This window comes from Onychostoma macrolepis, chromosome 13 (assembly GCF_012432095.1).
Source record: "Onychostoma macrolepis isolate SWU-2019 chromosome 13, ASM1243209v1, whole genome shotgun sequence".
Taxonomy (NCBI): Eukaryota; Metazoa; Chordata; class Actinopteri; order Cypriniformes; family Cyprinidae; genus Onychostoma; species Onychostoma macrolepis.
The window spans coordinates 19,504,813-19,530,338 of NC_081167.1; the positions used below are offsets into that span (position 1 = coordinate 19,504,813).

Here is a 25,526-nt window from a genome sequence, read left to right on the forward strand (position 1 = left end):
AATGTTATGGCACTTTGGTCTTTTTGATGTGCAGTGGTGTCTGACTGTGTCCGATTGTATCGTATTGAAGATTTATGATTCAGCCAAGCATCTGAGTGCGGTTGAACAGTTGTGAACGATTATGGTGAACAGTAAATCTCAGCGCCGCGCTCATGCTTCAGGGGAACGGAGCAGGTTTGTCATGTTTTTTAGCAAAGTGTAGCAAATGCATTGCACAGAGAGGGTAAACTGAGATCAGCTAACACAGACCAACACATAGTCAGCTCAACAGATGAAACTTCACCACCACACCAAATCTAGCCTGCAGATTCAGATTAGCAGCAGAGTTGCTTAATAAATACTATATACTTGTGACATTGGCTAAATATACTTGTGACTGGTGTTGGGGTTTATGTCGTGCCCTTTAAACTCTAGTGTTCTTAGATAACTAATAGCTTCTCTAAACCTTACTTACTCTCTTGAATTGTGCAATACGTTTACATAATGAAGTTGGCAACGCATCAGAACCTTTGGATGAATCTCCAAGTACAGATCATACAGGACCATTTATCCCTGACAATTCTGTACTAACAGGATATGATAGTTCGATAAAATGGCAGGGACATTACTTTCAGATTGAGCAACGCTTGAGAACAATGTTTACTGGCATTAGCGTGAGAGCCCTGCATGTTTTGATTAGCTTTCTTGCTTAAACCACAAGCTTGTTAGAGCAAAGACAGAATGTTAACAATGGAGATCACATCATTGAGCCAAAATGCTTTACGTAAGCTTAAATTATTCCATTGATATTTGGAGATTCAAATAAATCCACTGGTTCCAAGGGAGATAAATTGTCATTTCATTATATAAAATTATTGATGTGGCACCGTATGCTGTCGGCTTTATACATCGGCCTCAAATTCAAAGGATAAAGTTTGTTTCTATGCTATAAAATCCTATAGTGGCATTTATAATTGATCTGACACCAATACACAGGAACCGCTTTTACAGGAACAATTCACGCAAAAATAAATATTCTATAATCATTTACTCACCTTCATGTCATTCCAAACCCACATGATTATTTTTATCTTCCATGGAACATGAAAGGTCAGTTTTTTTTAAAGAATATTCCCGCAATACAGTATAATGAAAGTGAATGAAGACTGCTTTCAATCTCCAAAACGAAAAAAAGCTCCTTAAAACTTTATAGAATTAGTCAATATGAAACACACTACTGTTCAAAAATTTGAAATCGGTAAGATTTTTTTAATACTTTTATTAAGCAAGGATGCATTAAATTGATCAAAAGTTACAATAAAGAATCTTATCCTGTTACAAACAAAAAACGTTTTTTCAAATAAATGCTGTTCTAATGAACTTTTTAAAGAATCCTGAACTCTTCAAAGAATACTGAGAAGTAAAAAAAAAAAAAAAAAAAAAAAAAAGGTTATAAAAATGGGTATAATGGTTTCCATGATAATAAATAAGAAACAGTTCTTGAGCACCAAATCAGCATATTAGAATGATTTTTGAAGAATTCAACTTTGCATCACAGGAATAAATTTGCTATATTTAAGCCATCTGCAGTCATTCAGAAAGGAGCATTATTCAAAAACCTTTTGCTGTTCAAAAATCTGGAATACATGAGAGTGAGTAAATGATGATGTTTTAATTTTTGGTTGAACTATCCCTTTAAGCATGCATAAACCTAATCAGACAAGGCCCAGTTCAATTGCAGGACTCTGAAATGGGAGGAAAATGGACTATGATGTGTGACCCAAACACTGCAATTTACTGAAAACTTATTTTTAACAAAGAAAAAAAAAAAAAGAACCACATTTTTCAGCGACACGTCAGGTTTCTTAAAAGTGTGGTAAGCATTCAGGCAACATTATTTTACTTCTGGGAGCAACAGAGACCTTTTCGCAAGGGATGATACCAAAGAAATTTTGTCAGTGAATCACAAACCGCAGCCAAGAAACAATATCTCTCTACATTAACCGTCAATGATGAGAAAACAGTGGAAAAAAGCCCTCCGCACACCCCAAGCTTTAAAATATCTGCTCTTCTGCCATTATTTTGTGACTGTGTATGACATAGTTGTCCTTTCAAAGCGCCATAGTCATTTTTGCGGCAGCGGTTAAACATAAAATGCTACATGCAGATTCTAGACGGTACGTTGTGTCCTGTGGGACAGCGTTTCCCGCTCTACCCCCTTGCTAGACGCAGATGTTGCCTAGATTACATTCTGATTACATCTATTGAACAGAAGATGTGGCATTGGGTTTAATTGCAATCTCTGCAATTAAACAGCATTCAGATGGACATGGTCAAGTACAAGTAAAGAGTGGGATGAATTTCAATTGTTGTTCTAATCATCTTTGATTTAATCCTGTTAGCAGAGACTCTTGCATGCTAACATCATGTGACAATTTTGATTAGCGCATTATTTAAACTCATTCCTCGCTTTCTTAAATAAATAAAGACAACACAAGAATCAAGAGTAGCAGAGAACGTGGCCTTTTTTTTCTCTTTTTTTTTTTTTTTTTTTTAGAGGATTTAATAGCAGAAATGTCAAGTTTATACTTTTATAAAAGCACTTACAACATTTGTGTTAAACTTGTGGGTTACTTGAGCTGTAAAGCTGTTTAAATAATCACATAAGTCTTTTTAAGGTTTATGGCGATCTGTTTGTCATAACCACAAAGCTGTAAAATTGAAAACTTTACAAGAAAAAGGTGAGTTAGTGACTTTTTTAATGCTAAAATCATCATCATGTGGCTGAACAGTTTACAGATTGGCCCCATTTTTATAAAGAAAATGAGGGTAAAGAGGAAATCACATTTTGTCAATAATTGAGCTTAACTTTTACCAATCCCAGAATATTTCTTTAAGTGATCCCTGCTGGAAGATTGTCTGCACAAACACTGGCTGTGAGATAAGTAAATATGTGTGAAACATCTGCTCTCATTCCCCTCGATCAGCTGATTTTATTCCTCCCTACTCATCTTCATCAACTGTAGTTGCCATAGAGCCAATGACAAAGACACGTAATGTGATTTCCCCTCTCTCAGCACAAAGAGCAATAGCAGATGTTGTGCACACAGTCCCACACAGAGCTTAAACAGCTATTCAAAGCCGTAGGACGGTGAAAAACATAACAGGATCGATCTAATCCTATAAAAATGACAGAAACGAGAAAAGGGGACAGATTAAGCAAGAATAAGAATCTTATTCATGAAACTGCTCTTATGTGATTCTTGTTGCAGGCTGTTTAACTATCAGCCATCGGCGTTTCAAGTCGTCTAGTCCCACTCAGAGGTGCATATCTGCAGCCAACCCCCTCATTTCCATCTCAGTCTGACAGTCAGAGATCTGTACGAGGTGTACAGGACAAACAGCGCAGAGGTATCCTGCCGAGAATCCATTCACGAGACTGCCCTGTGACTCATTACCAACATAAAGGAAGAAAATCATGGGGCACATTTACAATCGGTCTCCCATAGAGGGAAGACTGGGGTGAGTTGTCACATGGAGATGCTGTATCTTAGTAACTATAAAGTTTTGAATAAAGAGCCCAAATTCTTTTTCTAATAGTTGTCTTGTCTTGGTTCCAAACACCTAAACAATTCCAATGTCATCATATTTTAGCTGAATAAAAAAAAAAAAAAAAAGTGAACACAAAACAACTCAGGCAGAAGTCAATCATACAATGAGATTTTAACCAAAAGGTTGAACAGTGTTCTCAGAATAAGGACATTTTTCATAAATGTTAGGTTGAACAGCTTACATTTTTACTGGGTCAAGTAGTCACAAGTGATTTATGTGTTGCAATTTTATTCAAAATATTATCTTTTCAATTTTTTAGAATTGTTTTACAATTAAAATATATATAACACTGAAGGCTATTAAATAGTCTGTGACAACTTACCCCATCTATTGAACTACCTTTCAAATATATAAGAAATATTTATATAAAGTAAAAAGTGACAACTAGCCCCTGTATCAGCTATTACAAATTCTATCATGGAACTATTTTTATTTAATATCAAAATTTCTATAATGGGTTTAAAATCATTGTGCTGTTTTAGGAGTTTTGACATTATGAGTTTCATACAGATTTTTTATTTGTTTTGGGCCAGATTGATGGAACAAAACAATATTATGAGCCGTAAAGAAACACATTAAAAACAAAACGTCTTTTAGCCAAAGCAATACTATGAAGCTGAATTACAACTACGAAACTCCAGCTGTTAGCAACTTTGTTTGGGTCAATTGTTTCAATACAAACAAATTTTGTTAAACACAACATTGACATAGATATGGTGGCCCTGGTATGTCTGGGAGGGACTCCATCACTCTGCAGGCATATGGGGGGCATGGAGTCTGCAGGACTGGATTTAGACCCTAGAAGGCTCTTCTCGTGTCAGTGATAACACTTCTGGTTTCCCCTGTTGGCTGCTTGTTTACTTAACTCAGGGGTTCTCCACAGCAAGAGCCCCAACGCTCCATGTGGGGGGCGACTAGGACGGGGCAAGATCTAAGGATGACCTGACACCTCTTGTAAATGGAACTTCCCTCATTACAGTCAGATGATAATCAAAAGGGTTAATGAGCTTTAATCCAAAATTACTTAATGAATGTTCCTATTCCATGGCTTTGAAATGCTCTATTGTGAGTAATGAGGTTCTAATAGTTTAAGATGATTTTTAAAAAAAATTTTAACAAATGAAATCTTGAAGATACAACGCTTGTTAATACATTCAGAGAAAGAAGAGATCATTCTGGTGACCCACTTCAGTACAATCACTTCATTCCTCACAAGCTCTGCACCGTAAAAAAGTTATATTGTTTCTGTGCAAACTAGACCAGAATATTACAATTGCAAAGCAAATCCATCTGCTATTATTCAAAAACACACGGCTGGTCTATAAACCATAGAACTAAACACACCAATGCTTTAAACAATTCTGATGGCTTTCTTTAAATATGTATAAACTTATGAACATGTTTAGATATGTAGAAAATGTATTATTTATGAGTGGACTGCGCTGTAAAAAAACAATTTGACTTTGTAAATAAAAAAGATTACTGGGGTACATTTTACAAGAAAAATACTTCAAAACTTTTTTGTGAAATTTACTAGTATTTTTTGAGTGGAAATTTTTGTTCACCTTTTTTTTTTACAGTGTAGTTAACTTAAAAATAATAATAAATAAAAATACACTAAACTATATACATCCTTATCAAACTGATTATAATAATGAAAAGATTATACTGGATGTTATGGCCCAAAAGGTTGACTAGACAAAATTTGGATTGATTTACATGCACTAAATGCATACAAATAACCTACAGATGGGCAAAAAGTGGAATATGTTGTTAAAGTATATGAAAACAAAGCAGGCTAAATCAGATGCTGCCTGAGCATTTAGAAAGTTATATAAATATAGGGCTCCTGTTCTGATGAGGCTTTAGAATTCAATTGAAAACTATAGAACTTCCTGCTTTTATATCTCGTTATCCATTGGCCAACTGGGAATGTGCCTGCAGAATCTCAGGGTGGGTGTGAACTCTCCCACCAGTGGCACCTTGTAAAATGACATCTGCATTCACCTCCGGGCTTTTGAAGAGAGGAAAGCTGAGTACTCAAAGACTTTAAAGGCATTAAAAAGTTAGTTTAAACACACAGTAACTAAAACTTAGAATGACAGCAAGAAAAGAGAGACAAACATTTAAAAGCTTCAAAATAACATCTAACATTGTTTATTCCTATCTTTGCGCATTTTTAAAAATGAGATATACAGGCTAAAAGGTCTTACGTTTGAACCAAAATGGCCAAAAAAAAAAAAAAAAGTCAGTCTGACATAAAATCTGGACTGCCCCGTCATTTACTAATGTGTCAATGTAATTGAGTGTGAGCGTGATTAAATGCGTGCCAACACTTGTACCCCTCACTGCACTGGCACGCATGGGCCACTGAGCAGCAGTTTTGACCCGGTGAGCTGGGTCTGTTTAGAGTCCTGTTACACGAGAACTCACTCCTCTCCTCTGGAGCTTCGTTACAGGACAAAAGTCTAGCGCGGCATAGCTATATCCTTGGAAACTGAGAACACATCTGTGTCCTGTTATACAAACTAATACACCCCCCTCCCCATCAACGTCACCCCACTCTGATTTAACTGGAAGGCTTGGTGGAAAGTTCTGGCCCAATATAAAACTAATTGTTCGCACCCCCTTTTTCACTTTCTCTGTGTTTCCTCTTAGGAGCAAGATGAAACAATAACACAGATTTATTTATTTATTTATTTAAATTACGTTTTGCATGACTATTTGTTTATTTTGCTAATACTAGGGATGCAATTTATTCATTTCCAAAACAGTCATTATGAACATAAGCTGCAAATCAGAAATCACGTAAACTGGACTATTTTAGTCTATAGAACTTGGAGAAGCTAGAGGTCTGCATCTGTTTGCCTTTAGTCATGGTAAACTCTGTGAATAATTTGGTGGGTTCTGTGGCTGAATTTGAGAAAATAAAGAAATATACAATAATGCAACTCTGAAAACACAATGCAAATAGATAGAGACTTGAGAATTGCAAAGGTCAATGACGTGACTAATCTAGTAAAACACATTAAGAAAAGCAATGCATATGAATGACTGTCCTTTTATGATGAATATGTTTTCAATTTCTGAATAATTTTTTGTAGGGTTAACATAAAAATGTCTAGACGCAGAGGCTGTAAAAAAAAAAAAAAAAAAAAGTCTATTAAAAGACTGAAATTCTTTCAATTATTGGGCATAACTGGTGTGACAATGTTTTATCATCATGGAAATATAAGCACTGAAGCAATACCGTTTAAAAATATTATTAAATAAAAAAATAGATAAAAACTCCAAATCAAACTCACTGTGTAACCAAACATGGAAAGCATTTTGATGTTAAATCAACTTTTTGAAATGTTATAAATGTTACATTTCTAAAAACATGACATGTTTTGAACTTTATTTGTAAAATGCTTTATAAATACAAGCTAGTGTCTTTGGTCACAATATTAATATTCATAATATTCATCACCAAACTCCAAATATGACACAAACATGAATAAAAAATAACTTCCACTGAAAAAGTGAGTACTCTAATTTGGTGCCAGAAATTTAATAGAGGCTATCTGTAGTGCCAATAGCTGACAAATCATCGTGGGAACACCCACTTTCTCCTTTTGAAGGTGGGGGCGTCTGGAGTAGAGCCTGTGCTCAGATTTAACCCAGAGACACAGTTACTGCTGTCACAGTTGCTCCTGGATTCTACATTGCACGGATCTCTTCTTCACACTGCAAACATGGATCTGAAAGTGATCGTAATATTCGCTCTGATGGCGGTCGTCATTCATGCACCGGTTTCAAATGGTGAGTTACTGTTTAACAGATAATTTGCAAATGTTTACATTATTTTTGCACTATGCATAAATCTTAGATGCATGTTTGGTACGCTATTTTGCAATCCGTTCATTAAAGACATTCGATGCAAGTATTGCAAACTTCAAAAATATTAAAGGTTTTTACGGTAGCGTGCACCTGTGTAAGTAACGACGCGTAAGTAACATTTCATTGCATTTACGCATTTGCATTTAAAGTGTTTATTAAACTCAAAACGGTTTTATTTATTAGTAGTGTAATACCCTGCGGATTTTTGTTTCTAAAACTCACGTGGGTCATTCACACCAGTTGGTTTTATATTTTAATTTCATGAAACGTTCGTGATTTTCCACATATTTGAGATGACAAACTGACGCGCATGCGGTCAGAAGAGCAGAAAAGCCACTGGCACGGCGTTGATTAATGTGTGTATTTGTCGCCCTCCTTGTTTTCTCTTAATTACCCCCAAATTAGAGGATAAAACAGAACCGCAGAGATAGCGCCAGTCTTACTTCAATCGAGCCAGTGCGCGCGGCTCTAACTGGCTCGCGCGTTTACATGACAATAAGAATAGATTACTAAAGATGTCATTAGCATTTTACAAGTGGACTAACGTGGATAGAGCTCCGTTAAGTCGCAGGTACTTAACACCTTTGGGTTCTTGTGAGTGGGCAATGTCCGTTAAAGTATTTGCGTACGTGTGCTGTGAGGTCTTCACAGACTACAGCTGCTCGAGCTGTGAAGTCTCTGCTTCCTTGAGCGTGTAACAGGTCTGAGCCAAATGGAACAATAATATCCGCGCTGCCATACAACTCGCTGGCTTTAATGTGCAAAAATGTGAAGACTGTTGAAATAAAGTATTTACGTGCGTGCACGTTCCAATTCATACAGCCAGTTTAATCTGCATTTAGTCCATTTAAAAAAATAAAGTATCAGTGCATTGTACTCACTTGAATTACTTTATAAATGCACGCTGAAATGTCTTAGCATACAGCCTACAATCACCCCAGTTTATACCTTATAATATTAGAAACTGAATTTAGTAAGCATTTTCATTTACAGTTAAAATTTATAGAGCACATAATATAATCGCATCTCTATTATATAATGTACACTGCTCAACAATCTCGTTTTGTAAGTTTTTGAAAAGCCATTAGAGGAAAATGCACCCTCAGTGTGTCTGATAATTGTGCTGGTTGTTATTAGAGAGTGTTGCAATAGTACTTTTGGCACACAAGAATGATTACATAATGGATTTTGAAAATTAACCAAACCTTTTAAGTTTCATTTTTAGTCAAGGATGCCGTTTTCTTTTACAAAGCACATCTGTGGTGCCAGCTCAATTAAAATAGCAGGCAAAAGTTATTTGCATTTGTGTACTCTCTCATCAAACTTCATTATTCATCATGATTTCGTCCAACGCTCACATGCACTGAATTAAAAGCATCACGACAACAGCTGAATTGAGTTTTTCTTCCTTTTTTCTCTTAATTCTTCTCCAGCCAAGCCCATCAGCCTGGTAGAGAGATGCTGGTGCCGTTCCACAGTCAACACAGTCCCACAGAGAAGCATTCGCGAGCTCAAGTTCCTCCACACACCCAACTGCCCCTTCCAAGTCATGTGAGTATCTGCACTAAACTGTCTCTTTCCGACTCGCTCAGCAGCTCTGCTTCTGATGAGGTGTCTGCCTGACCCAGAAGCACATCACTTCACCCCATCAATCTCCAAATACTGAAGGGACACTGAATGGGGCAGGAATTGGCCTCCCCTGTCTGGCATTATACTGTTGGACAGGCTCTCACAATTGCACACATCCAGAGGGAAATGCTATAGGAGGGGGTAGGACCTTTAAGCATGGATGCAATTGTATTTTGTACAGGAAAACAGCATCATAGGGGTCCGAAAGAGTTCCTCTTCAAGCTCTTTCTCACACATGTAAAGGGCTTGAATGATGTGCTTAGTCACACACCATAGCCTTGCATGCTGATGAGAACTATCCTCCCTGTAAGTTTTCACCTCTGTTGAGTGAAGTGTTCAAAACAGCTGCTTTATTTGGATTTTTAACAAAGATTAATGGCAGTGCCGTCAAACTCCATTACAAACCTCACTTATTTTCCATACCATAAATGCTCGCCAAGGTGTAAACAAAGACTTAAACTGTGTCAAAGGGTCAGCGAGATAAAAACAGCTGGTCATACTCAATTCACAAACCGACCAACAATTGACACAAAAGCCAAAGGCAAAGCCCTGGAGAGCAGATCAGAACCTGATTCCCAAAACTCAAGAGCCCTTGATACTTCAGATCTGCATTGATGAGTGATGCTGGTAACACTATCTACCAGTGTTTGCTGTTGGCCTTGGCTTGCTGTGAAGTAATTACTACCTGCTGTTCGCAGTCCAGACCCTCTCAAACTCCCGCTGACTAGATCGAGATAGAGCAACAAATGCCAGGCCCTGATAAACTGCTGCTACTTCAAAAGAGCCAGCTAACCAAATTAGAGGAGATCCGTGAATTGAAGATAAGAACCGATTTCTTTAAATAATGCAGATATGATGATGGTGAATGCATACTTTAAAGCATCTCTGAAGAATGTGTCTTCCTCATGAAATTTTCGAGGATTTATATTATGTAGTGCCATTCATTTGTGGGACGTTTAGGAATGCGTTACTCACAGGATTATGAGAAGGACAACAACTAACAGCTGCAAGTTCAGCAGATCGTTTGAGTGTGTGTGACGAACTATAATGTTTGCCAGAAACCCAGAGTTTAAAAAGATTAAAGAACATTTCTTAGAAAGCATTTATAGCAACAATACACAACCAAAGCAGAGCCCAAAATTGTATTAAAATATTATTATTATCATCAACTATAATGATTTTCAAAAAAAAAGCAGCAATAAATGATTTTCAATATTGAAATACAATATCATATTAAATGTTACTTTTTATTGCTAACATCCAAACATTTTTATTTGAACTTGATTTGTCCTTATATTGCTAAAATATTTTCATCAAAATCCAAAAATTACATTTGAACCTGATTGGGTTTTACTTTACACAAGAGTTTAATGATTTGTTTGTGTCAGTTGTAGACAATTGAAAACAAATGGTTCACCTGTGCTGACAAGACACCTATAATCTAATCTCTTTGCTGAGAGCTACAAGAAAGCGTGAGATAACAATCTGGCAATCTGTTGAGACCTGTAGGGAAGACGGGAACACAGATGCAGAAAAAGAATACTCAGGGTGATGAGAGATTGCAGTGTAATATCACTTACTAGAGAGAGGAGTGACTGAGAACTAACTGCTTGGCTGAGCTTGAATGCACGACTGTTCTGCTATTGTATGGCTGATGCTGACTATGGGGTTTCAATTGTACTGCATTCAAAATCTACTCACAATGGGCCCTTGTAGCTTTACACTTAGCAATGATTGATTGCTTATACCGCAATTTGAATGTCTAAAAAGTTCCAATTTCAGCACCAAGATATCTATATATTCAAAAAATATAATGAAAACTTCCACTTTTCCCCTGCAGTGCCAAACTGAAGAACAACAAGGAGGTGTGCATTAACCCAGAGACCAAATGGCTGCAACAGTACCTGAGGAACGCCATGAACAAGTAAGGAAACCCTCTTGACAAATAGGAGCAGAGAAATAGGAGAAACAGGATAGGAGATACAGGGCCACACACAATGTGTAATTTGTCTTACAGCCTTGTTCTTACTATAAATGGCCTTACAGAGTCACTTTTATTTCACTTAACCAAATTATATTTACTTATCCCAGATGAAATGGTGCACTGCATCAAATATCAAAGGCCCGTTGTAATAGTTTATGTAAAAGTCTCTGCTGACAAAAAGTCACCCTCACATTAAAACACTGGTCTTTCCCGTTTCTCACATATCTCTGCATGCTCACGAAAGCCATTCCCAGTTTGTTTCTCGGATTTCTTTTGATTGTTTCTGTCCGCTTACAGTGCTCTGAAATATTTATCTTAAGTTGATGTGCAAGATTAGCAGCTACTGCCTAGCAAATGAAAAACATGTTTGGGCTTTGCGGCCTTGCCTTAATAGTTCCTCCGCTGATCATTATCTTAAACGTCTAAACAAAGCAAAACAAGCTTTTGTTGTACTGAATCATGAGAAGAAATACATTTTCCCACATCTGATCATGAGCTCGATGTATTAGATCAGGGGACTGGTTGCCTTTGTCTTACATTTCACTGCCAGCTGTAAGATTGTCATGCACGCTCAATGAATTTGGGGGGGACTTCTGGATGTATGGCAAACCAGTAGATGCTATCTTCATTGGTGCATTTGTACCTGTTAAACAATAATCATTGTTTAAGGGCCAGAAAAGTGTGAACTGTCCGGTCTGCACAACAAAACACTCATAGCCAGAGATGAATGATGGCTCCTTGGGGCTGAACACCCATGAATGGCCACTAGACGCTAATGAGCACATACTGTGCGGTCATTAGTACAGCTCAATAAGGGAAAAAGGAAGTTATACATCTGCAGGTAGTGAGGGAGGTTTCTGCCATCTGCAACACCTCCGGTCAATGAGCTACAAAACAGATCCATCAGCTTAGACATTCTGGTCATGTGACTAGTATAAACTTAAAAAAAAGCTGAAGTGTGTAATTAAAAAAAATATACTAACCTAATATACTGAGATAACCAAGTAAGCTTTTATAGGCCAAATTTGCAAATAAATAAATTAAAAAACAATAATTATTTTGTCATTATTAAGTTAGTAGCTCAAACATTACACACTCCTGATTGAAAATATAGGATTTTTTTTTTTTTTATGGTTTCTGGGTGATTTTTTTTTTATTTATTTTTTTAAATCACAGCTTCAGCACAATTAAAACTAACAGCACGCTGTTACAAATACAGATTGCCTATAAAGGTACTGGGATGTCTGTTACATTCTTGCCAGAAGCAGAATTTAGGTTTATTGTTGTAATCACTGTGGAGATTCAGGTAATTTAAAAATGCCCTGCTTCTCTTAAGAAGTTGTGAACACACTTAGTTAAAATAAACACTTCAATTCTCCAGCATTACAGTATGACTTTGTGAGTTTTCTCATTCTAACGTTTTGCTTCTTTTCATTGCAGAATGAAAAAAGCCCAACAACAGCAGAGCTAAGAAGTCTGCCAGATGACAAGAGAATCTGACAGCCCACCGTCACAGATATGTACCATATAGTCCTCTGGCATGCTTGCTGACCCAGCACTTAACCTGCCAAATATGCATCCCCAGTAAATGACACGGCAAAAGACCACCAGACCATCGTCGCCACCCATGTAGTCTTCTCTGTTAGCGCCAAGTGCAATTATATATGTATGACTGTGTTTTTTTTACGTATGATATGTATATACAATGTTTTTTTATATATCGTCTTAAAAACAGTAAAGAGATATTTTTGGAGTTGTGTTTGCTCCTTGTTTGTTGTGTTATGTTGGGTTAGGCAGAACGGCATTGAGATAATGAGGTATTTTGGAGCAAACATTCAAAACTCTGAAATATATTTCAATCTTAGATGTTACAGAATATGTGACTTCACATTGGCAGGACTGAAGTATGACAACTCATATGCATGCAAGTGCTTTGACACAAAAAGAAGGGCATTGATTTTCAACTATTTCGTTATGTATTTTACTAGTTCATAACTTAGATATCTGTAACAGCATAAACTGCATGTAAACTTTATATGGCATATATGAAAAAAAAAAAAAAGTCACTTGTTTTTGTTCTTGGAAAGGCAGGGTTACTTAGCCAAACAAACATGAACAATTTAGACCTCGTAGAACCCAAACGGTTTCTGAATGGCTTTGGAGAATGTAATTGGTTTTACTGGAAGGCATTTGTGCGCCAACAGAGTGTCTTTTGCAACATTCTGTAGATACCAAAACATCCGTGCTTGCAAATGTTAATTGACCGGTCAGAGTGTGCGTAAGGAGCTCGGCGATACAACATACTAAATGTTGCTTCACGCTCAGCAGAATTATGTCATGAACAGAGACATCAGAGACAGTTGTGCGTCAGTTAACAAAACAAAAGTAGAGGTTAGAGAATTTATTGCAAGTACTAATGAGCTAATTCATTCATTCAATGATGAAAACTAAATCATGGCGAGATAATCTTTAAAAAAACAGCAGTGTTAGTGGAACAACTGAGGTAGACCTTGAGGCAGAACTAATTGACATAATGACTACCTATATAACAATGCACTTTATAACCCCTTGTGAGTTTTAAGGAAAAAAACAGATTCTGAATGACGTCCATTACGTAGTGAATAGTTCTAGTGCCTAATGTTTTCTTTGTTTAGATATAGTTATGACTGTATTGCCAAATTTATTAAACATTTGTATCTTCAGCATCATATTTTATCATTTTGAGTGGGTTTATTTTATATTTTTGTGAAATATTTGACAACTATGTTTAAGAACAGTCAGATTATTCATTTAAACATGAAAAGCATCTGAATAACTGACATGTACATAAAAAATACATGTCAATAAATGCATTTAAAAATAAATAATAATACATTTTTGAAATAGAGGCACAAAAATATTTAAGCAGAAATGACATCTCAAAATCCCCCCAATTTTGAACATCTAAGCATGTCTCGTGTTTCTCTTGGACAACTGTCTTGTCTAGGAATACACATAATGTGAACACCAAACATATAGCAAAGTATGCCAATGCCTTGTACCTCTCCAAAGAAAATTAGTGTATGGAATTTGTGTTATATTACTGCCAATTTCATAACGTTGAGCCGTTAAAAGAACCAGACCTCACAAAAACAACCCTCAGGCACAAAACCTATAAGGAAACATAATGCCTCTACATACTCAGTGCCTCTACTGGAGTCTGTGTGCAGGATGAGGGTTAGAGCCCCCCGCCAGTACAGTACATCTTGGAAAAATATCATGCACTCTTTGAAAAGGGCCATTTCAGAATGTGGTTAAAGCCATATTACTAATGAATATTTTTCAACATTTAGAAAATGAAAACAGACTCTTCTCAGCTTTTCTCACTCAAAATGCATTGAGTGCATTGATGCCAGTAAATAAAACATTTCCAGGATTAAATGGAAAAGTAAGGGTAGCTATTTTATAAATATTCCAACAAATTGCCGATATTCTCTGTAACATAAGTAACTGTAGCATATACTGTCCTTCCATTCATTTTTCCCACTTAATGTGAAGATTACTTCTGTGTATATGGCAGCTTAAAGCTCATCTGTTGTTGTTTCTTTTGTAAGTCTGTATATTGATTTGATTTAGTCCCTTACGTGTTCATTTTGAAATAAATCATTATGAAGAATTCTGTATGAAGTTTTACTAATGGATGCTTATGAATATCAGTCATGTCACCTGTGAGTTGGTTCACACCAAGGGAAAAAAGGTCACCTGTCACCTACGTCTCCAACAATTAGAATCTGGATGTTAAATGAGGAAAGGGAAATAAAGATTTGAAACGGGGGTCACAAATTGTAGAAAGACTTCAAATTCACACCTTGAATTCACACAACTCTTTTAAATAATCCTGGCAGCACTTTTTAGATTTACATGAGACACTGAATGGCTTTTCACCTGTCCAAACATCCACTGAGGTTTGGTGTAAAATAAAATATTTGCCCTGTACATTTTATAAGCTGTCATATTCAATTTCCTTTAAAACGGAAAAAGAAACCCAATAAAAACCAAACTGTACCCTTAGTCTCAGAAGAAATAATCTCTTGCCCAGCAGGGGAAATTCAGTCATATTACAACTTCGTATAGCTGTCAAAATCAATATTCACAATAAGTGCAAAATAAATTAATATTGCTAAAATCTGGTACAGATTTATTATGAAACACGTATGCTCTGATGTGGTGCAAAAGAGATTAAATCAAGTTTATATTTGAGGTACTAATTCAAAACAGAAATACAACCAATAATTCTAATAGAATAGTATAAAAAGTTCATACACTTGTCATATGCATAAAATGTATTTCTCAAATATAAGATTACATTTGTTTAATGCTTCTAATACTTACAAAACATACTTTTTAGCATACAAGTTAATAATCAAATTAAGATACAACTCATTTAAAAAAGACAAAGGGAATGCTTGACTAAACAATATAATGTGTGATAAGTTTATGAAAACTTTAGAATGATAAATAACCAAAACAATATGACATTTTGTGTATAAGTCAAAGATGTGGAACATAAGACAAAACAAGAAACATCACAGCTTCTTTGTTAACATTATATAAAAAAAAAAAAAAGGTTTCAGAGTTACGTGGACAATTACAAGTTTCAGTTCGACATAACTTCTGACACCAATTTCAAAAAGCCACAAGCAGCTACTTAAAGGCTAATTTTGATGTTTCTAAAAGCTCATACCAGTTGTATGAAGTCTCCAGAGGTGAGCTGATTGATTCAGCAGAGGATGAATTGAACAAGAAGTTTCAAATTGAAAATACAGAACCTCAAGGTTGCCCGAGCAACCACATGTAAGAATAATACACCAAGCTGCTTTGGACGAGCTTGGAAATTAGGACACTTACAGTTAAAATTGAGAAAATTGCTTTCTCAGATTCATGATGAAATCAGGGGCAAAACTAAACAGAAGTTCTTCACAGAAGCCAAAAGAATTATTAAACCAAAAGGAATGTCATTCTGAGCACTTTCCAAAACCGTGAAATCATGTGTAGTGAAAGGGTGTAACTTTATTAACTTTATTAAGTGTGTTAGATTATTCATCAAGAGAACATTGGTAAACTTTGACTCTTTTATGTACAACAGCCTTTTTTCCCCCCGTATCCACAGTCTCAAACGACATTGTGTAAACCAGTTTGAGGATGCCACATTTTATAACATGTCTTCAACTATGTGGAATGAGATACATTATTCAAAGAGGAAGCTACAAAGATATCAGACAGATCAGTGGTTTGTGTTGCTGTGAAGACAGATAAGATGTCGTGAATTATGAGTGTCAGTTTATCTTCACCGCAGGGGATAAAGAATGCACTTCAAAATGTGATACCAATATTGTTGCTTTATAAACACATACACATACATAACACTTTAGTTTAGGGACCAATTCTCACTATTAACTAGTTGTTTATTAGAAAGCATATTACTAGCATATTGGCTCTTTATTAATACTTATAAAGCACATATTTATGCCTTATTCTGCATGACCATATTTTAGATTCGTTACACCATAATTAAACTTAAAAACTACCTTACTAACTATACATAAGCAACAAATTAGGAGTTTATTGAGACAAATGTTGTAGTTAATAGACCATTTATGGGTATGTATATAGATATATATTTAAAGTTTGAATTACACCCAAGTAAGTAAATATATTAAAATACATTTATTTCATACTAAGTATAGATCACATTTGCTGACCTATCACTCAAGACTTACTGATATAAAAAAAATTGTAATTAAACTTTATTTGGAGCGATATTTGTGCACAATGCATTTTAAGCCTAAAATGTGTTTTAATGTCACTATTGACGAGAATTGTATGATCTTTGAATAATATCCATCTTTAAAAGCAAGATATTTCAAGTGTACCTAAACTACTTCCAATAGTATCACTGTAGCATAATCAAATATCTACTTCAGTACTACTTCCACACAATTAAAGTGCACTAAGTACAAGACGTAGACTTTAAGTATAACAAAAAGTACAATTGCAGGGTATTTTTAGGAGTACATAAATATGTAAATGTACTTGTAGTATATACTTAGCATTAAATACATGTATTTCAGTATATTTTAGTAATTTATTTTTCACTAGGGACCATAATGCAAATTCAAAAATATTATTCTGTTCACTAATATTTATACTTCTTAAAAGACTGAAGATAAAAGTTAAAACCTCAGTTTATTTAAAACTGTTGTTTTTCCCACTACACTTAATTTAATACTTGTTTAACAAAGCAGTCAAATATTGGCCAATTTAGGATGGCAAACTCACTGATTAAGTCCCAAGAGAACACAGAATTATCAGTCACTCTGAACATACAGTAAATGAAAATTTGAATGCACAGAACAAAGTTTTGTAAAACCAACCAACCAAAAAAGTTGTCTAAATTAGCCTATTGTTTTTTAAACTGAAAAAGGAAAGTATAAAATGTGCATCATGAAGCATATAGTGTATAATAATTCAGCAACAGTTTGTCAAAATTCAAGTCAACAAACCTGTTTTTCCAATTTATATAGCAATACATTTCTGGAGTAAATACCACTGCACCAACCACTATTGAACTCAATGCCAGTTAATCAACAAATACTAACATGCATCATGTCTGAAATATTCATTAAAAAGCTTTTACTGCCATCTAAACATTCATACTCTATTTAGAGGAAGGAAATACATTACACAAGTTCAAAGAAACAAAAAAGTGTGTCTGTTTTACAAAGTGATCATCAGCAAACTTTAGCTCTGCTAATTTCCAGTTCCTGTAACTTATGACCTCACAAAACAATCAGAAAATACTCTACAGTAACAGAAGCGATAATATAATGTTTTGTCAATATTACTAAAAGAAAGGTTTTTGAGAGTCTGGAATAATTATAAAAAAGCAGAAATTATCATGCTAAAAATGATTCATACACTTCCCTCATTCAGATCAGTGATAGTTCACAGTGGTTAATTCTCATAGGGTCTCTGCATCAAACCCTGCATTACATTTTGTCTAATCTTTCAAATTGCTTGAAAACCCCTCTAATTCGCTCCCCAGGGGACGAACAGCAAGGGCTACTGCACTTTCTCATCGCAATCTCTCTGAACTTGTACAATGTGGCCTATGGCCATTTAACTTACTCCATCTCCTTGCCTTATTGCAAGCATGTGCTCAAAAACTTACACAAGGCTGTGTGACAAGCACTAAGTCACAATCCACCAGGGGATCGCGGCGCATTGGCAAGCACTCGTTGTTTCTGTATCTGATGACCCTTTATGATACAGCATGCAAACGCTTTCCCTCAAAAGGGCAATAATGATTCCAGAATGGCTCTGCTTGAAACTTTTCCTGATTGTACATAGCTGAAAGCCCAGTTAATGCCTTTAATTGTGCTCACAATGAACAGAACCTACAGAGACATAAATCAATTCTAGAAGGAAATAATTCTGCTGAATTTCTCGAGGGAAGAGCAACAATTGAACAGTGTTCTGTAACATCTGCAGAGTTCCTTCAAAATATGACAAAAACAGGCCCCTGTGGTTGATTTAACTATGTCTTTCATGTGTTAATGGAGGTTATTAGATTTAATGCCACACATTTTCATAGTGCAGCTAAGAGTCCGAGGGATTATACACTTCTAGGCTCCAACAAGGGTGAACACAGAGGTTGGCAAGAGGTCTGAGCAGCAGACAAAGCAATGCACAGCCAGATTCTTTTGGAGTGACTCAGGCCCTGATGGAGGCTCCCCATCCTCCAACCATGTGAAATCCCTCTTTCAGATGGCTGGTGTTCTTTTTGATCACAGATATTCACAAGACAATAGACTCTATTTCATGTGGTGAAGTGACCAATAGAAAATCATTTCTCTGGGGCTAACGAGGGGTTGACGGGGGCCCGTTTTGCTTTCCCTCCACACCTTATGCTAAGAAATTAATGTTGAGGAAGCCACATTGAAGTAAGCGATAATTCTCTATTACTCATTTATTCATAGTACTTCATAACTAGCGGTAACACAGAATACAATCTGAAGATATGATGACTCAAAATTGAGGCCCCTTCCAATACTGAGATAGTGAGGTGACTAAAGCATGCTGTCTAGACTAAGTAACGCTGGTAACGTCTTTTTAGGGAGCTTTTAACTAATTAGAATCAGGCAAAGATTCTATTCTAAAGTCATGTTTACCTGCATGACTGTATATTATGCTTGGTCCCAATCACTTTACAAGAAGGATACATTTGTTAACATTAGTTAATTCATTATAGATTCACAAACTAGCAATGAACAATATTTACAGCATTTATTAATGTATTAAAACGTTTGGGGTCAGTAAGATTTGTTAATGTTTTTTTAAAGTAGTCTTTTATGCTCACCAAGGCTGCATTTATGTGATCAGTAAAAACAGAAATATTGTGAAATATTATAACTTTTTAAATAACTGTTTCCTTTGTGAATATATTTTAGAATGTATTTTTTTCTTTGAGCTGAATTATCTGACTTTACTTTTCAGTAGCCATTACTCTAGTCTTCAGAGTCACATGATCCTTCAGAATTCATTCTAATATGCTGATTTGCTGCTCAAGATATATTTTTTATTATCAATGTTAAAAACATTTAGGAATTAGGTTTCTTTGATGAATATGAAGTTCAGAATTTATATGAAACTTTATTTTTTTTGTAAGTGTCACTTTTGAGCAATTAAATGCATCTTTGCTGAATAACAGAACTAATTTCCTTAAAAAAAAAAAAAAAAAAATCTTACTAACCCCAAATTTTTAAAGGGTAGTGTCACACCCATGGACGTTTTGTTGTGTTTTTCATTCCCCATGTGCTCTGTGTGACCTACTTTTCCCTCATGTTTGATTGTGATGTTCAGGTGTGTCTAGTCGTTATCCTCATTTACGTCCCCAATATAAGTTGCATTCTGTTCGGTGTTTCTTTGTCCGGTCTCGTCTATGTATATGTGTGTTTGCTGTCTTCCTGTGATGAATTACCCTTATTACCCTTATGTGGATTATTAAAGACATTCAACTCCTGCACCACACCGTGACAGAAGACCGGACCAAGTCAAGTAAAGTGGCGTGTTTCCCCACGTTTTTTTTTTTTTTTTTCGTTTTTGTCAGTTTTTTTGTTTATCATGAATGACTTTGCCGTCCTCGTCCTCGTCCTCCTCCTCCTGCTGGAGCAGGGGGATCACTCTCTCGAGGACCATACTAAAAACTTTGTATTCCTCGCCAACCTGACACACTACCCGGATAGCTCCCTCTGCTCGTTCTACCAAACTGGACTAAACACTGCCACACGAGCGCAGCCCCAGGTGAAAAACAAGTGCACTTCCATAATGTACTTAAAGTGCTCCACTTTCGTGCACTAATTTTGTACTTAATATACTAAAAATGATCCTTTAGTACTTCTTAAGATAAACTTAAGATCATCTAAGTGTACTCAGCTGTGCTATTTTGAGACACCATGAGTATAAACTAAAATGCACTTTTACTATCTTTGTATTTAAAAAATGTATTTAGTTACCACTTGTAGTACACTTGAGTGTACTAGTGAATGAAAGATGGGTTTAAATGTACTACAAGTGGTAACTAAATAAATTTTTTAAATACAAAGATAGTATGTTAAAAGTGCATTTTAGTTCATATTCATGGTGTCTCAAAATAACACAGTTGAGTACACTTAGATGATCTTAAGTTATCTTAAATACTAAAGATCATTTTAGTATATTAATACAAAATTAGTGCGTGAAAATAGAGCAACTTTAAGTACATTATGGAAGTGCACTTGTTTTTCACCTGGGTGTCTGGGGAGGGTCCTCAAGAGAGCCTCGCCACCTTCATCGAGTGGGTGCTGGTTTCCTGCAAATCCCTGCTGACCGGGACTTCGCGGACGATGACACCAGCCCCACTCTTGACCCAGAGCCCAGCCCACTATCTCCCCACTGCGCGGAGCCAAAGCCTGAGCCCACCACTGACGGACAGCCAGAGCCCACCGCGACCGATGAGCCTTTGCCAGTGACTGCGACAGAGCTGAGGATCGCCTCGGAGCCAGAGCCCATGATGTTAGGCATGTTAGGCTCTATGGACTGGGATTGGGAGATATATGCTGACATGCCCCCTCTTCTCCTGCCTTCATATGAACTCTGTCAGCCCTGAACTGTCTGCATGCCCAGTAACAACCACGGATGTCGTTCCCCTGTCCGCCGCGCTCCCAGTATTGGGAGTCGCGATATGGCGTGTGGGCGGCGCACACCATCCCTGAACCCTCTACCTTACCCTCCCTCCCTCCTTCTGTCATCCCTGTCTCACCATCGCCAACACTGTCACCTGTCAGCCCCTCAGCCCACCATCTGTGTGCTGGATTCGCTGCGGGTCTGCCAGTCTCCATCGGCGTCGTGGCTGGAGGATTCCTTGTCTTCGCCTCCAGCCCTTGAGTCCTGGACTCTGTCTCAGCCCTTCGACCCAGCGGCTCCACCATGGCTCCTAGCTCCCTCCTCTCCGCCGTGGTCCGTCAGTCCACCAGCTCCGCCGGGCTCCCTCGTTCCTCTGGCTCCGCCTTGGTCTGTTGTTGACCATCCGTCCACCTCAGGACTCCACTCCTCTGGCTGCACCTCGTCCCTCTGCCTCGGTCAGGCTCCTCCTTCCCTCCGACTCCACCTCGGTCCTCAGTTGCTCCGGCTCCACCGCGGCCTTCCGGATCCCCACCTCTGCCTCGGTCGCCATCTGCTCCGCCTTGGCCCTCCGGATCCTCGGTGTCGCCCTGGCTCATCAGCTCTCCGTCTCCGCCTTGGGCTCCTCCACCATGGCTCCTTCCTCCATCGGCTCCACCGTGGGCCGCCATCATGGCTGTGGCCTCGGTCCCGCCTGGCTCCTCCTGCTCCAAGTCCCTCCTGTCTCAGTCCTGGCTCCACCCTCCGTCTGATCCACCCTGGCTCCTGCTGTTTCATCCCTGGCTCCTTCCTCTATCATCACCACCCTGAACCTTCTTCAAATCACCTTTTCCCATCCCACGTCCACTCCTTTGTCCTCCCCCTCCGTCCCTCCCCTTTTCTCTGCAGCACGAGGTCGCGCCTTCCGGGAGGGGGGAGATCTGTCACACACATGGACGTTTTGTTGTGCTTTTCATTCCCCATGTGCTCTTTGTGACCTACTTTTCCCTCATGTTTGATTGTGTCTAGTCGTTGTCCTCATTTACGTACCCAATATAAGTTGCATTCTGTTCAGTTTTTCTTTGTCCGGTCTTGTCTATGTATACGTGTGTTTGTTGCCTTCCTGTGATGAATTACCCTTACGTGGATTATTAAAGACTGTTTATCATTATTCTTCTTCGTGCGTTCACTCCTGCACCACACCGTGACAGGTAGTGTGTATTATTGTTAATTATTAATATATTATAGTTCAGTGTTAATTCATGTTTGTTTATAATAAATTATCTAATGTTAATTTATAGCATTTGAAATGTGGTACATGCAGAAATGAACATTAACCTATAGATTAAGAAATGCTTTAAAAGGTATTTTAAATAGCCAGTTCACAATACCTCATTAATGTTAACAAATTAAACCTTAAATGTTATTAAAGATACTGATAAAGAGCCAAACAGCCAGAATGTGGCCCAAAATTGCAATAGCCTGAAGGCTTATTGTCTATATAAATGTTTGCATTAGTTCACAAAAGCACTGAAATGGAAAAAGTACACAACCACGCTTTTCTAAATCTATGCTGCAGACAACGGGACAGCACAATAAACACAAAGGCCAAAGGATATTAACTGTCTTTTCCAAGTTAAACAAACTTATGCACAACCAGCCAAAGTCAAATTTTCGGATTCCCTCAGGTTTTGAAAGAAAGGCCTTGAAGCTGTGACAGTGGGGACATCAAAACACGAAATGCAATGTTCAGCCCCTTCAAAATGACTGGGGATATAATGCACATGGAATAAATTAAGATGAGGAACAAAGGAACATGATAGACTGGAACATTAGTTTCATAATAGAACTAATCATATATATTTCATTAGCTTCATTATTACACTTTTCAGTCTTTATAATAGGGCTGCTGCTGCTGAGGAGCTGTATGAGTGTTTGGTTTTTCTTACTGGAATGGTCAAATAGTGTTGAGTTTCTTTATTTTGGAGTGATATTAATCAAAAGACATACGAGAAGCCAAGTTGGGTCAGGACTGTACTGGCACAAACATACTTATGTAATCATGCATATGGCTAATCATAACCCTAATCAGCTCCTCTATGCAGGTATCAGTTGTGAAAGATTAACTCTGGGCTGATCCTATGATGTTCCTCTGGATCAACAAAACAGTTAAATCCACAAAAGAAACTTTACAGGAATAAAAGCACTGACACAGCTGGGAAATCTCTGAATGGCAGACGGTTGGAAAAGGGAAAGTGCAGGGCCAGAGAGAATTTGTAGTTTTATTGAAGTGAGCTATTCTGGGAAGAAATGGTAACGGGCTGCTGTACATAGTCTTGCTTTACACATGTAAAGGATTATAAGAGAGAGGAAAGTAAAATGTAAAAAGTATTGGATGAAGTGGGAAAAAATAAAAAATAAAATAAAATACCGGAAGGGCTAACTTGTTAAGCCAAATCTATTCAACCAATTAAAACTCTATAGGCACTCTTACCACCTTGGTAAACTTGGTGCTGTAATGTACTACCTTGGTAGATCTGAACATGTCTAATCTCTAATCTTTTACAATTAAGATGTCTTTTCATAGCATAACAGAGTTGTACTGTTGAGGACATAAAACAGTTAGGCTACGTATGGAGAGTTTTCAACAAAACACTACCCTGATCCCGCAGTTTAATATGATCTGAGCCCATTGTATAACTAATAGCTAGAAACAAGCTACTGGTACACCTTTTACGTCATTCATTTTTGGCTATCATTCATGCTCTACTGTGCATTCAGCATTTTAACAGACACACTGATTACTTTCCAGATCCACAATGTATTCATTACACACAGACACAAGCCAAATGGATTACACAATCGAGCATTTTAATATGATGGGACGCTTTCTTCAAGATGCATGTGTCTTTTTTATGTTGAAGCCAAAGACAACAAAATTGATTCCTCAACAAAGCGTGGAACTGCGTAATAAAACAAGTTTTTGAGGTACATAACAGTATGTATTATAAAGATGGGACAGATAAGAACACCTTTTTGGCTTTCTTTTGAGTACTTTGCACGTTCGCAAGTTTTCAGGTGGTGCTGTTTCTGTTTTCTGTCACAATATTGAAGTGATCTGCCATGATGGTTCGTCATACATAAGGTTGCAAGTTTGATTTAGAACCTTTCCAAATTCTATAAACTGTTTTGTTCTGTATGACCTCACCCTCAATTGCATATCTTATATGACTATAAAAGACATTCGGCATTGCTTTAGGTTGATGTTGCTGTTCCTGTTGCAATTACTTTGCCAACTGTATATTAACCATCATTATTTTTTTTCTGGTTTTGTGGCCTCAGCACTCTCTCCATGATTGAATCTGCATAGCAAAAAGATGTGGGGTCAATGGGCACATGAAAATCCCCCAGATGGCTGTCCACATAATGAAACCCCTATGCATGTCAGTCTCTCAATGAAGAAAAGCCCTGACATTTTTACATTGAATCTGACAATGTGGACTAATGGCATAGGTTCAAACAGAATACACTGGCAATGCTGCTTTAAAGAACTGCACTCCTTTTCTAGCGTTTCAACAACATTGAAAGTGTGTTATAAGGCTGCAGAAATGGTTTTCTCAGCACATTCTCATTGTTAAGAAACCCCATGAGGCTTATAGCAAGTCAATGAGAACCAAACTTTGCCTTACAAACTGTCAAATATTCCAAGGAAATCCTATTTGTTATCGCAAATCAATGGTAAAGCCAAACCACACAACTAAACAGTTTGTTTGAATGAGTAACAGACAGAAACAATTGTCCAGATGAACAGTGTCTTGAAGTGGAACATCCCAAAGGCGGCCAATCAAAACAGTAAATCAAATACATTTTCATTAGTCCTACAAATATAAGGCAGACCATAGTGCTGTTTCAACATGGCACCATCACAAACATTGTGTATTATGCTTCTCATGCACAAATATTGGTAAAATCATTAGGGACTTTGGATGTGCAAATCTAACATGCTTTAACACTTTTTTTCTGCTTGCACAATTGAAAGCATGCACATGCAAAACACACTCATACAAAAACATGAGTGTCTGAAGAAACAGCCTGCAGATGTTTTAGTCCTTCGTCGCTTCCTGCCCCATTGAGACGCCACCAGGTTTCCAGGCCCTAATTAAAAGGTAATTGAGTTGGACCGGTTAAGATCTATCTAACCACTGAGCACACATTCCAGACATGGGCATGTTTCACCTTTTGAAGAAACAACAAAAAATAC

The 25,526-nt window shown here is 37.2% G+C and overlaps 2 protein-coding genes across 2 annotated transcripts in view; one reads left to right on the top strand and one right to left on the bottom strand.

The window, feature by feature from the left end:
• The window catches only part of rassf4a (Ras association domain family member 4a), a 160,883-nt gene that overhangs the window by 53,824 nt on the left and 81,533 nt on the right, over positions 1 to 25,526 (bottom strand). The window lies entirely within an intron of this gene.
• Positions 7,235 to 14,741, top strand: cxcl12a (chemokine (C-X-C motif) ligand 12a (stromal cell-derived factor 1)). The gene is made up of 4 exons (XM_058795729.1): positions 7,235 to 7,395; positions 8,907 to 9,024; positions 10,943 to 11,026; positions 12,527 to 14,741. Exons 1-4 carry the CDS (start codon positions 7,329 to 7,331, stop codon positions 12,555 to 12,557), a joined length of 300 nt encoding a protein of 99 aa, XP_058651712.1. The 5' UTR covers positions 7,235 to 7,328; the 3' UTR covers positions 12,558 to 14,741.

Bases quoted from the DNA above. Each gene is read 5' to 3' on its own strand.
- cxcl12a (XM_058795729.1), top strand. From the start codon at position 7,329: ATGGATCTGAAAGTGATCGTAATATTCGCTCTGATGGCGGTCGTCATT. The intron at 7,396-8,906 runs GTGAGTTACTGT...ATTCTTCTCCAG, and splicing joins TCATGCACCGGTTTCAAATG to CCAAGCCCATCAGCCTGGTA. The intron at 11,027-12,526 runs GTAAGGAAACCC...TTTTCATTGCAG, and splicing joins CTGAGGAACGCCATGAACAA to AATGAAAAAAGCCCAACAAC.